This window comes from Ruditapes philippinarum, unplaced genomic scaffold (assembly GCF_026571515.1).
Source record: "Ruditapes philippinarum isolate M1 unplaced genomic scaffold, ASM2657151v2 ctg2449_1_1_1_1, whole genome shotgun sequence".
In the NCBI taxonomy this organism is placed as follows: domain Eukaryota; kingdom Metazoa; phylum Mollusca; class Bivalvia; order Venerida; family Veneridae; genus Ruditapes; species Ruditapes philippinarum.
Genome location: NW_026852463.1, coordinates 37875 through 50851, shown reverse-complemented (window position 1 = coordinate 50851; position 12977 = coordinate 37875). Strand labels below are relative to the sequence as shown.

General features: G+C 32.0%; 1 protein-coding gene across 34 annotated transcripts in view; it reads left to right on the top strand.

Annotated features, from left to right (window-relative positions):
- Nucleotides 1–12977, top strand: part of LOC132713227 (trichohyalin-like) — a 56864-nt gene that overhangs the window by 32009 nt on the left and 11878 nt on the right. For 19 of the 34 annotated variants that reach the window (XM_060695822.1, XM_060695799.1, XM_060695865.1 and 16 more), the window contains 8 exons: nt 191–613; nt 4402–4563; nt 6304–6420; nt 7591–7722; nt 8719–9207; nt 11244–11390; nt 11700–11831; nt 12651–12857. In XM_060695822.1, the coding sequence (XP_060551805.1) occupies nt 191–613; nt 4402–4563; nt 6304–6420; nt 7591–7722; nt 8719–9207; nt 11244–11390; nt 11700–11831; nt 12651–12857 (1809 nt within the window). Of the gene's footprint in view, nt 1–190; nt 614–4401; nt 4564–5473; nt 5591–6303; nt 6421–7590; nt 7723–8718; nt 9208–11243; nt 11391–11699; nt 11832–12650; nt 12858–12977 lie in introns of all 34 variants that reach the window. The other 15 variants (XM_060695973.1, XM_060695950.1, XM_060695881.1 and 12 more) reach the window with 13 other exon arrangements.

The window sequence follows — 12977 nt, the reverse complement described above, 5'->3', positions numbered from 1 at the left end:
CAATGGACTATTTTTCATTTAGTATATTCTTAAAGACTGATCTCTTTTCTCTTACACATCACTGTGTGAATATTTTATTTGATTTTCACAATTTCTGTTCACATATATTATTTTCCAAGTCTTGCACTTCCTCTATTCACCTTATTTAATTTTGGTTTGTGTGTTTCTACTATTTTAATAACTTACACAGGCGTTCAAAACCAACTCGTATGCTAATCAACCACCTCCAGTACCGGAGCAAGGGTACCAGCGTCAGCCTGACTATGCTCCAGCAGATGATTACATGCGTCAACCCCAGTCCCCACTGCAAAAACGAGATTTTCAAGGGCCTCCTTTCTCCAGTGATGCTCACAGATCCTATAGAAGACGTGAGGATGGTCTTGATGGAACATACGGAAGACCTGACCAGTCAGAAAGACCAAGGTCAAGAAGGTCATTGGATGCTGATAGGAAACAATCTCCCAGTAAAAGGGATAATGCAGCAAAACAAAACAAGGTATCTCCCAGAAGAATGAAACAACAGCTCTATACAGATTCTGAAGAAGTTAGTTTAAAACGTAGAGAAGCTAGTAAAGAAAGACAAAAAGAATATAATGATTTTCTTAAGCTGAAGGTTGGTGAACCTTTCACTCTAGAAATATTGTGAACTCATTCTTGTACTTTGGTAAATGCAATGCTCTGGTTTTACAGTAAAAAGATAAAAATAGAAATTTACCTGTTTTATTTAAGATCACATATGAGAAATGCATTCTTAGCTTCTTAGATAAAAATGGGTTGTCTGGACGTATTTGTGAACCTATATTTTATTAAAATTAATTTCAAAATACCTGTTGAAATGTGTACATGTACATTGTATAAGTGCATATACATGTGTACAGGAAAGTTTATGGGAAGTATAGTGTTTATCATTGACATGATGGAGCCAAAAAGTATATTTGATATGTAAATTTAAAAGTGTCTAGACAAGAATGAATTCACAATTTTTATGTATTATTATCAAAATGGTCTCCACTCAATAGACCCTTTCAAGTGATCACTTGATTAATTTATGCAGGAATTCATTTGGCATATCTGTTGAAAATATATCACTAAACTATAGTTGGTGAATTTGAAAATGAACATTTTTTGAAAATTTATGAATCCTATTTCTTTTTTAATAATTATTAATTTTTCTGTCAACTTGCCATTTTTCTAGAGATTGTAAAACTCTGTATTGGAGACCATTGATGATAGTACCTTACTAATAGTGCACATTTGATTTGTTTTCATCTTGGTGATGGCTTTTAATGCAAATGAAACTATTTAAACAGATTTAAAAGCAATAAAAGATAAAAGCTTAAATAAATGATATTAGATTATTAGATGCTATAATTGAAATACATGTATATAACTGTGTATAATAGTCACTCCATCAACTTTTAATTATAATCTAATAGAACAAATGCACATTATGGACCTAGGTCTTGCATAAAAACTTAAATACACAAATTTGTGTAATTACATTTTTTTATTAGTTTTTTTATGCCCCCACAATGTGGGAGCATATAGCGTTGCACTTGTCCGTCCGTCCGTCAGTCCCGAAATCTTGTGAACGCAACTCCTCTTAAACCGGATGGCAGATTTTGCTTAAACTTACAGGGATGAACAACCTTAATGTGTAGATGGTAGTAAAGGAAGGAATTTTTGCTGCGACCAAATTTAACAGAATTATGGCCCTTTGTTGATTTTTTCACTGTATACTATGTAGAAATTTTGTGAATGCAACTCCTCTTAAACCGGATGGCAGATTTTGCTTGAACTTCCAGGGGTGAACAACCCTAATGTGTAGATGGTAGTAAAGAAAGGAATTTTTGCTGCAACCAAATTTAACAGAATTATGGCCCTTTGTTGATTTTTTCACTGTATACTATGTAGAAATTTTGTGAATGCAACTCCTCTTAAACCGGATGGCAGATTTTGCTTGAACTTCCAGGGGTGAACAACCCTAATGTGTAGATGGTAGTAAAGAAAGGAATTTTTGCTGCAACCAAATTTAATAGAATTATGGCCCTTTTTTTATTTTTTCATTATATACTATGTAGAAATTTTGTGAACGCAACTCCTCTTAAACCGGATGACAGATTTTGCTTAAACTTCCAGGGATTAACAACCTTAATGTGTAGATGGTAGTAAAGGAAGGAATTTTTGCTGCAACCAAATTTAACAGCATTATGGCCCTTTGTTGATTTTTAGTTTTCAACTTGTGGCACATGTAGTCCAAAAAATATTTGACCTAGAGTCATAAGATTGACAGAACAGTGGCGTGTGGGGGCATCCGTGTCCTATGGACACATTTCTAGTTTTTTATGAATTACAATCATTATACACAGTTATATGCAGCCAGAAGATTAAATTAGTTTTACTTGCTTCATAGTAGCTTTATTCAATGAATATTTGAAGTTTGTAATAAGTTTATGAAGGAAATGCATGTTTCATCATACTAAATTTAACTAATTCATTAATTATACCCCATGCACAACAAATTTGTAAAAGGGTTATACTGAATATACTGAAATCAGCCTATCCATCTTTACAACCTTTTGATTTGTTTGTCAACTCAAAAAAATATTGGAGGTAACAACTTGAAAAATCATAGATAGATAGGTATCAGTCAGGAAAAGTGCAATAACACTCTTTTGCATAAGTTATTGCCCTATGAAATAGTTCATACTTTTTGTCCAGGACCTAATTCATAAGGTATTTTATGTTCAAACAAAATTGTTAAAGTTTTTTTTCTTTACTGTTATAGAGTTGTACAAATTGTTTGGAGGCTAAGATATGAATATTAACCTTGAATGCTGCTATTTCAAAAGTTTTAGATGCTATGTTAGGAATTTTATTGTGATAGTATTCATAGAGCTTTCTAGTTGATGTTATATGACAACTAAAAGAATTTACAATATATCATTTTGAATATAGAAATATGAGATATTTAAGTGTTTATTTTACCTAGTGATCTTTCTATACACTTTGCCAGTCATCATGAAAATCCCCAGGTTGAGCAATTTATATCCTTTACAGCTTTGAACCATTTCAAAGTAGGTAAAAGTGGTAATGTTTCCTGAAGAACTAGACAATAAGTATGGTATGCTTTTTTAGCTCACCTGAGCACAACGTGCTCATGGTGAGCTATTGTGATCCCCCATCGTCCTCATTGTGTGTCGTCAACAATTTCTTTAAACAACATCTCCTCAAAAAACAATGACTGCACAGTAACCAAACTTTACAGGAATGATCCTTGGGTGGTCCCCTGCCAAAGTTGTTGAAATGGTTCCGGTTTGTTGCATAAGTAGGTCACGGGGCTAGAAAAGGAGTTTAAAAAATGCAAACTTAAAAAAACTTCTTGTCTGAAAGTACAAGGCCTAGAGCTTTGATATTTGGTATATGATATCACCTATAGGTCCTCTACCACAGTTGTTCAAATTATAGTCCTGTGGTCAAAATTGGCCCCGTCCCAGGGGGTCATAGGTTTTCCTTTTATGTATATAGTAAAAACTTTAAAAATCTTCTTGTCTGAAGGTACAAGGCCTAGAGTTTAGATATTTGGTATGGTATATCACCTATAGGTCCTCTACCAAAGTTGTTCAAATTTAACCCTTGGGGGTCAAAATTGGCCCGGCCCCAGGGGGTCATAGGTTGTCCTTATATGTATATAGTAAAAACTTAAAAATCTTTTTGTTTGAAGGTACAAGGCTTAGAGCTTAGATATTTGGTATATAATATCATCTATAGGTCCTCTTCCAAAGTTGTTCAAATTATAGCCCTGGGGTCAAAATTGGCCCCACCCTGGGGGTCATAGATTTTCCTTATATGTATATAGTAAAAATTTAAAAACTTCTCCTCTGAATTGACAAAGGCTAGAGGTTAGATATTTGGCATGAAGCATTGTGTTGTGAAACTCTACCAAGATTGTTCAAATTATAGCCCTAGGGTCAAAATTGGCCCCGCCCCAGGGTCATAGGTTTTCCTTATATGTATATTGTAAAAACTGTTCCCATCCACAAACTTTAACCTTAATCATAACTTTAAAGTTCTTGATGTATTGTTGTAAAACTTTAACTTCTTACCTACACAAAAAAATTAACCCTGTTTTGTATATTTTTAAGACCTGGTAACTTCACTTTCGTATATCAATTGCATTTAGTACTCAGGTGAGCGCATTGGAGCCAATGGCCCCCTTGTTTACTAATGTTTTATCTATCCATAAAAGAATTGTTTTTATATTTTACTCTTTTGTACAAATTTGAATACCTTGGTTATAATTTGAATACCTTGTTTATAATTTGAATACCTTGTTTATTTGCTTGAACTAGGGCACTATGTTGACAACAATTTTTTTAAATTGTTTGAAATATTTATTAGGATGAAAAAAGAAAACATGAATCAGAAGTATTCCAGCAACAACACGGTGGTAAGCCTGCTGAAATTGTGAAAAATCCATTCTACAGCTCCGATGACTACGAAAAATTCCAGAAAGAACTGAAGAAAAAACAGGAAAAAGAGTACTCCGAGTTTTTATCCAAGGTAATTTACACACAAATTTATCTTCTTATTTCAAGTGTTGTAGATTAAATTACTTTGTTTTATTGGTATCAAATTACTGTAAAGTAGATTTTAGAAAATTAGAAATTTCTGTGAAGTTTTTAATTTTCTAATTCCCAGTTCTGTGAATCTTAGTCTGTGATACTAGCAAAGAAAAAGTTCCTTATTTTCATGGATAAATGCAACCATGGAAATCTTTAGATTTCCAAGTAATATTGCAATTATGCATGAGAGGAGCATGTATATGTTTTATTGTATGTCAAACATTTCTACTGATGTTATACTATTTATTTAAGTTGAAAGAGTAAAGTAATTTACTTAGTCTTCAAAGCACTTGCTCTCACTGCTGTGGGTTTGAATCCCCGACAGCAATCTTATGGAATGGTGCTACTCAGGTGCCTGTTTATGCCTGAAATAATGAACAGAAGGGCATCTGAGATCTTTCTCTGCCAGTAAAGCTAGAAAGTTGCTATATGACCTATACTGTATTTATGTGATGTAAACCCCAACCAAATAAATATGTAGATTGTATTAAGTTTAGCTTGTATAGTTTCAAATATGGTTTCATTTGTCAAACGTAAAAATGATACAGGTAAATTGGTAGATAATAAAACAACGTATCAACTCCAGTTTAGTTATCTTACAGTTTCAGTTCAAAGCAGAGAATTTGTTAGTATAAATATAGTGAAACATTTCAAGCTTATAAACTTTGAATGTTTGTTTTGTAACTAAAATATTTTGTGCCATGTTTAATTAGCTGCTGTACCTTTATTTAATATGTTATAAAATCTTAGAAAAATTTGATAATTTCAGGATTTCCTGATATCAAATTAGTTTTTTATTTGATTTGTATAGTTAAGATTATTTTATGTAAGGATGTATTTACACGCAGCGTTTCATGCCACCAAAAAATAGCATCGGGCTCCCTATAGGACAATACAAATATGAGCCTAGGAGATTGCTATTGGAAGTGGAGAGAAATAATGAATGGAATGAAATTGCAAAGGAGGTACTTGGCAGAGTATATGAATTCTGATAATGATTAAAATGTTCACTTAATTTTTTCTGTGCATTTTGATTTAGGGACAGTTTATTCATCTGGTGGCAGAAATCTCTATAGCTTTCTTTAATTTCAGCTTTCCTGCTAAAAATATGGACATACTACATAATGAATTTCTTAAGTTTTTATCTTAAATAAATATGTTTTCAGTAAATTTGTATATTGTAGAATTAAAGCAGTACTGCACAGTGTGAAAAAAATATTTTGAATCTTGTACATAATGACTTTTAAAATACAAGTCAGATATATATATAAGAATACTTTGTTTTTATTATAAAAATATTTTTCAAGCATATATAATTTTATGTTGATTATCTATCAGATTTGCCCTTTTTATTTGTAACATATAAGTTGTAGTTGTATCCTTTCATACTGACAATATTTCTTAATAGCTTCTCTAATATTATAAAATCTTAATCATCAATTATATATTAACTTGTCTTATTTAAGGCAAAATGTTGTGAAAACATTTGAACTTTTCCATAAGCACTTTTAATTATATGAAACAGATGTTTGTTAATTTAAAGCTGAAAGGTTATGGTAGCTTGTAGTTATGCATATTTTCAAAACACTATCTTAAGTTGATTATGCACTGTACTGGATTGTGAGGTCTATGTTTATCACTTATGTGTTTATATCTGTTAATCTGTTAACTCACCCAGCAATACCAGCCTAACAAGGATGCACAGGGCCTACCTCTTGGACAGTATAAATATGAACCAATGCGTCTTCACCTTGAAGCAGAAAGAAATAAAGAATACAATGAATTATTGGAGAAGGTAGCACTTTGCCAACTTATATGCAAAGCGTTATATAGTGTGTTTGGCCAAATATTTCTCTTTTTTGAAGCTAAACACTGAATGCCTAAAGTTATAGCAATTATTTACAAGGTATAAGGTTGTTTTGGATTGTCATTCATTATTGTCAACAGCTTTGCATTCTGTATCTGACTTTCATAAAAAAAGAAATATCATACTTGAAATTAGAGTTACATTCTTATTATCTGTGTGCTTGCATTTTGCATAGACACCTTTATTGTTTTAATAGCTTCATGCCAGGCAACTATACTATAGCAAGAAAAGTGTTGTATCTTCTATGGGCTATTCCATCCTAGATGCTATGAATTTTTGACTTTTCAATAGTTAAATGTTAAAAGTAAATGGTACACCTTATAGTGCCATAGAAAGTTGAGATAAATACCTATTTTGATCGATGAAACCTTATTTCTTTAAGCATCAATCATTCAGTCAATGGCAATACAACTTCAGTGTTTGGCTTCATACTGACTCACGTTTTGGCTTAGTTCATTATGCACATCCTGCATATAGTGTCATCTATACAGCTTAATTCCAAATTCCAGGTAATCAACATATAATGACAATCTGATTTCTTTTCATTTACCTGCTTTCAATAAGATTGTTGATGCTGATAACAATTATATTGTACGGTTGTAAAAAGATATGTTGAAATGCTTTCCCACGCCAGTTGTCATTATTAAAGAATTACCGTAACTGTCTTCATCATCTAATATGCCATACATTAATGATGTATTGATTGCAATTGTCTAGTAGTTATTGTTTGTAGCATTGATGGGGTGTTTTCTTTTCTTCATTTACTATATCTCACTCACTATTCCTTGATCAGTTTTTAGAGCCTTGCAGTATAAATTCATCATGAAGGTTGTCATCTTCTAATGTAGATTGTACTTTTCTTATCAATATTTTGTTGCTACTAGTTGCTTAGATTGTTGCCATGCAATTGTACTTAACTATGATTTAATTGATTTGGTTAACTTTTCATTAGATGTCAAAGTTTTCAATGTAAAACAAGTATATTACTTTGATAAATAATTGTGTATTTTGAAATAGTATAAGTTTGTCCAAATAATTTGTGTGTGTCTTATTTTTGTGAGAGAACTGTTAAAGATATTACTTTTCTCTTTGCCATAGCAAAACTCACCCAGAGTACCAAAACAGGTGGATGGCCCACAAGGTCTTAATATTGATGTTAGTTATCATCGAGAAAAACAAGAGTGGTTAGAAAAACAAAGAAATAAAGATTATAATGAATATTTAAAGAAGGTAATTTCACCCAATATCCCACAGGAGTATAACAGTGCTTCATGTAACAATCACATTCCAAACCACAAAACATTATATACATCCATCTTTTTCTGGCATTATATAAAGCATTGAGCCATTTTTGTTGTAATAAATAGTATAATTAAATATGTGAATGAAAATGGTATCTGGAAAAATTAGGCTTAGCATAAATCCATTTGATGCCCATGTTGTCAAAATGATTTATTTACATCATGTGAACTGCCACTGAGATGTATGGAAGTTGATGTTTGATTTATAAAATATCTTAAGTAGTGGTCCAATTTTGGAGATCTTAACGAGATTTGCTACAAGATTGGAACTTTGTTATATTGTTAATTTCTAAATATATGTTATCACAAATTTGGCTCAGTTGCAAATAGGCATCATTTAACTGTTACTTTCATTAGTAAACATTTTCTAAGGTCACCCTGTTTCTGTCAATTGCTTTGCTTTTTCCGTTTTAATTGTTTCTCCAGTACCCTCACAGTTTTCTTATGGCAGTTTAGTGGTTTTTAAAAGTTATTCTGAAAATTCAATAAATACAAGATAAACATAGGTTAAGCCTCTGTGAAATTCCTTTTGTTGGTGCTTGTTCACATTCATTTTTGTTGCTGTTATTTTTACGTTCTGGGTGTCCTAAGATTAAGGTGTGACTATTAATTTGTCATGTTAATATATGGATCATGTAGGTCATTAGAATTCATTCATTTATCACTAAACATGCATTTTTACCATTTTCCACCTGCATCGATACATGTTTCTTTTACACAAAGTGATGGGATCAATGATGCTATATACTCTATAGAAGTAAGTCATTATTTCAGGCATTTTTTGCTCTATTTATGATGATTGTCTAACCTTTCATGTTTACAGATATGAAAACTTTCAGGAATCTCTCAATCAAAAAGAATGTCAGTGGTTTAAGTTATTTGGTATTAATGTTACTGCAGCTATGCGTTTCTTTTCCTTATGAAGGAAGAAGAACAAAGAAGATTTTCAAGAGATGGTAACTCAGCACCAAAAACAACATGTGGTTCAACATTTCAACCACCTTCTAGCCCATTTAGAAATGTCCGTCAAACACCAAGTCCGGTTAGGGTAAGGCAACAGCACAGATCTGACCAGATGAGTCATGTACTATCTCGAGAGGACACGCCAAACCAAAGAAGAGAGCCAAATATTCAGGGAAGATTATCAAATCATGAGCAATTGCCAAACCATACCCAAACAAAAGGTTTCGAAGAACACAATGGTCATCCACCATATGGGAGTGACCATGAATATCATAATCAAGAACCTATGCATCACCAGATGGCAGCACCATATCCCAAGGCTTCATCAGTTCCCCTCCGGTCTCCACCAGCTACACCAAGCAAACTGTCATTACCTGTAGGCCAGTATGATGAGATGCGACCTTTCCTTGTCAAACAAAGAAATAAGGAATACAACAGTGTGAAGGAAAAGGTACAAGTGTTTACTGTCATGTAGCAGATAGTTTTATGGTTGTTTGGTTTACACAAGAAGATATTTGGTTATACATTGTCTGCTTTTTTTACTTATTTTTTTTTTGGTATATTGTCACTTTTTTCTTTGGTATATTGTTACTTCTTTTTTGATAAATGTTTTAAATTTGTAAATTTAACGTTTTACAAAGCAAATAATTCATTTGAAAAGCTGCTCTGGCTATGGAAATAGTTACACATTTTTATTTGATTTTAGTTTGCACTATTGGTTCTTTGTACACAGTTTAAAATGTATTCATACACAAAATTCATGTCAAAAATTTTATGGGGGTATTTTGGACTTACAGTCAATCAATCTGATATATGAAATATTGATATCAATGATATAATGTAATGTTTAAGATCTAAAACTCCATTCTTAGCTAGACTACCTAAATATTAATTGGAAGATCCTTCTTATTCCCTGCGGTCTGCGGTCCGGAGACCGCAGGGTATTGGTACGCGTTTAACTTTTGAGGCATGGAGGAGCACTTGACCTGTTTCGGTGCATGGAGGAGCATGTGATCTGTAAACCGTACATGATTGGTTAATTGACCTTTTCGAAAACCTAGCTAAATACCGTTTGCCGGTACGTTACGGATTTACCTGTAGGGAATTAGTCCGAATTACACATAATTAAGAATAAAAAAATATTACGTGATATTTATAATTTTCTATAATTATTTTACCGTTTAAGGTGGAAAAACTTGAATGATGTGTTTGAAAATTATCAATGTTTCTTTAATATCTATCTCAAATTTTACAAACAATAAATTGTTTATACTGAAAATCTACAAAATTAAAATATTCGTAGTGGCATCTGCCATAATAAATAGAGATATTTTTTGCGTGAAGTTGTGTGTTTACTTTATTTATTTTTTGCTCGGAATTATTCATAAAATGGTAGGCCTATTAAATCATTTTCTTAAAAAGAAATAATTGTTTTATAGTCTTCAACGGTCACCAGTCTCCCAAGACCTAGCTTCATCTATATTGATCGTTTATTCAATTGTCAACTATATTCCTGATACAAACGTTTATCTACCCCCCGAAATATATTTATATCATTAAAATGTTCACCGCAGGAAACCATTTTACTTGTAGTGATACTGGTTTTGATATAAGACTTTGTATGAAATTCATGTATAACTACCTAAATCTCCTTAACTGCTTGAAATATTTCTCTGAAACTTAAAATGTTTCCTCCAGGTTATACTTGTAGTAACTGTCCAGGACTTATAGGGACTTATAGCTCTTGCTTTATGACTTCCTTGAACTATTTGTGAAAATACAAATGTTGGCTAGGGGTTGCACAAAGTTCAGTTTATATGAATCTTAATATTTTTTATGTTTTTAGAGTCATTATTGTAGGTCACATTCAAGGCATTAACTGAGGCATGTGTTTTTACTGTGTTATTCTATATTGCTATGTGGATATTGTTTTACTACCTAGAGCTGAAAATTGTGAGACAGACTGTACATCGGACAGTTCTTTTTTTCCGTGATTTACCTTGATATCAATTACATTAACTAACATGTTATTACTTTGGTATAGATTGTTGGAGGTTGACATATCAGACAGTAACATTTTCTCTTTAACAATTTAATTTGTTAGCAGATTCTTAATTTGTCATCTCCTGTCGTTGTCAAAGAGATTTGTCGTTTATGATAATTTGTGTTAAACACTGCCATCCATGAACAGGTTCTGTAAAACCAAACAATTTAGCCATGTTGTATCTCACTACAGATACAAAAGGTGATCAATATATTTTCCGGATATAAGACTCGTGTATCTTTTTCTGAAAATAAATGAAAAGTCAAAGTAAAAGTTATTAAAAAGTAAAACCTTTTTCAAACACATTTTGTGTGTTTTTCATCTGCTGTGAAGTGCTTCTGTTATACTTGTGGTTTTCTCTCTGAAACATTTGAAAAATGGTTGCTAGAATTTACTTCTCTCTATAGGAAGCTTATCATGTATGAGTAATTTCTATCCAATAGTTGCCTCCCTTAAAGAAAACTGGCATTACACCTCGAGCTACCAAAGTTAGTCTTCCAGTTGGGCAATATGACGAAGAAAGGCCATTTTTTGAAAAACAAAGAAATGCTGAATATAATGAACTTCTTGAAAAAGGAAAATTAGGAAAGGTACGAAAACCGGGTTTCACAATAGCATCATTGCTTCCTTATCATTTTGTGTCCCACTTCTGTCATTTGTCATTGTTTTTCATTCTTTTGTCCATTTCATTTTCATCAGATACCATCATTTTTCAAATGCAATAGCAAATAACTATTTTTATAATAATCTATTGAAGTAATATATACCTGTCAATTCATCATTGTTACCAGTACTCTAAATTCAGATTGTTTTGTTCATGATTACTGGTTATTTAAGTTTGTGAACAATAGCAGCCTTAGGACCATTGTTGAAATGATCATGTGTTACAACGTTTTCAGCATACATTTCGTACAAAAGTTGCAACACCTCCAAGTTTACAAGGTTTACCTATAGGACAACAACATTATGACCCTATGTATAGAGCAATGGAGCATCAGAGAAATAGAGAATACAATGATTTCTTACAGAAGGTACAACACGTTGATGCACAACTATTGCTAGGGATCATTGGTGATTTTGACATTACAGCACCTTTTCTGTTTTCATAGGTTTTTTCTTTTGTTGGTTGTTGCTAGAGACGTTTCAGATAGGACACAATTTTGATTTATGCTGTCAAGCAGATGTTTGTCAGCCATTTGAGTAGACAACAGTGTGTGTGTGTGTGTTGTGTGTGTTACTACTTTTGTATACAGATACAAAGGTCAGATTGGGTTGTTTTGATGTTGTTAGGGTTTTCTTGTTATGATTTTAAAATTAGATTTTATTCTGCCGATCATTGTCACAATTTTGTATAAACTCATTGTGCACTTACTACTAATTATATTTTTACTAAAATTATTGACGTTATTCATTAAAGGACGATATGTTGGTTAAAGGTGATATTTCAAATATTTAACCAGTATAACAAAATTATCGTTAAGTGACAATTTAAGTTCATTTGATAATGATAATGGAAATTTATATTTGTAACAATAGTGGTTTCATAAAAAATAATGTGTAAACAATGTGATTGAAGACTTATTCATTTTATTCAAACTAGACTATTGAATTAAAGCTGTTGTATAATCAGCATGTAGAGGTGTTTCTTTATTTTTTTGGAATGGGTTATGATCTATTTTCTTTCTTTTTGTTGTTGAGTTACAAAATAGTTCTCAGACTATATCCTTTTGAAATGTGCATCTATATATTTGTGCCTATTGTTTGGGATAGTTCAATATCAAACGAATAGGAAACTTGAAAACATTAGTATTAATGTTTAGTAACTACTACTATATATTGTACATATATAGAAATACGGTGGGAACAAGACATTTAGAAGTTCCAGGAGTCAACCAGAAAAACCAACACAACCAAAGTCTTCATTTTACTATGGAAACGAATTGGAGCATGAAGAGAAAAGAAAAATGTTAGACGACGAGAGAAGAAATGATTACCATCAGTTTATGAAGGAGGTAAACAATACTGATGTGAAGCCTGGAAATTACAACCCTCAAATTGTGAGAGAAAAAACTGATGCCATATATGTAGTATCCTGTTCTTTTAATGAATGAGTAAAATTTTTAGTTTAATGTAATAGATATGTTACATTTTCGGAAGTGTGAGTGAAAAAAATCTGG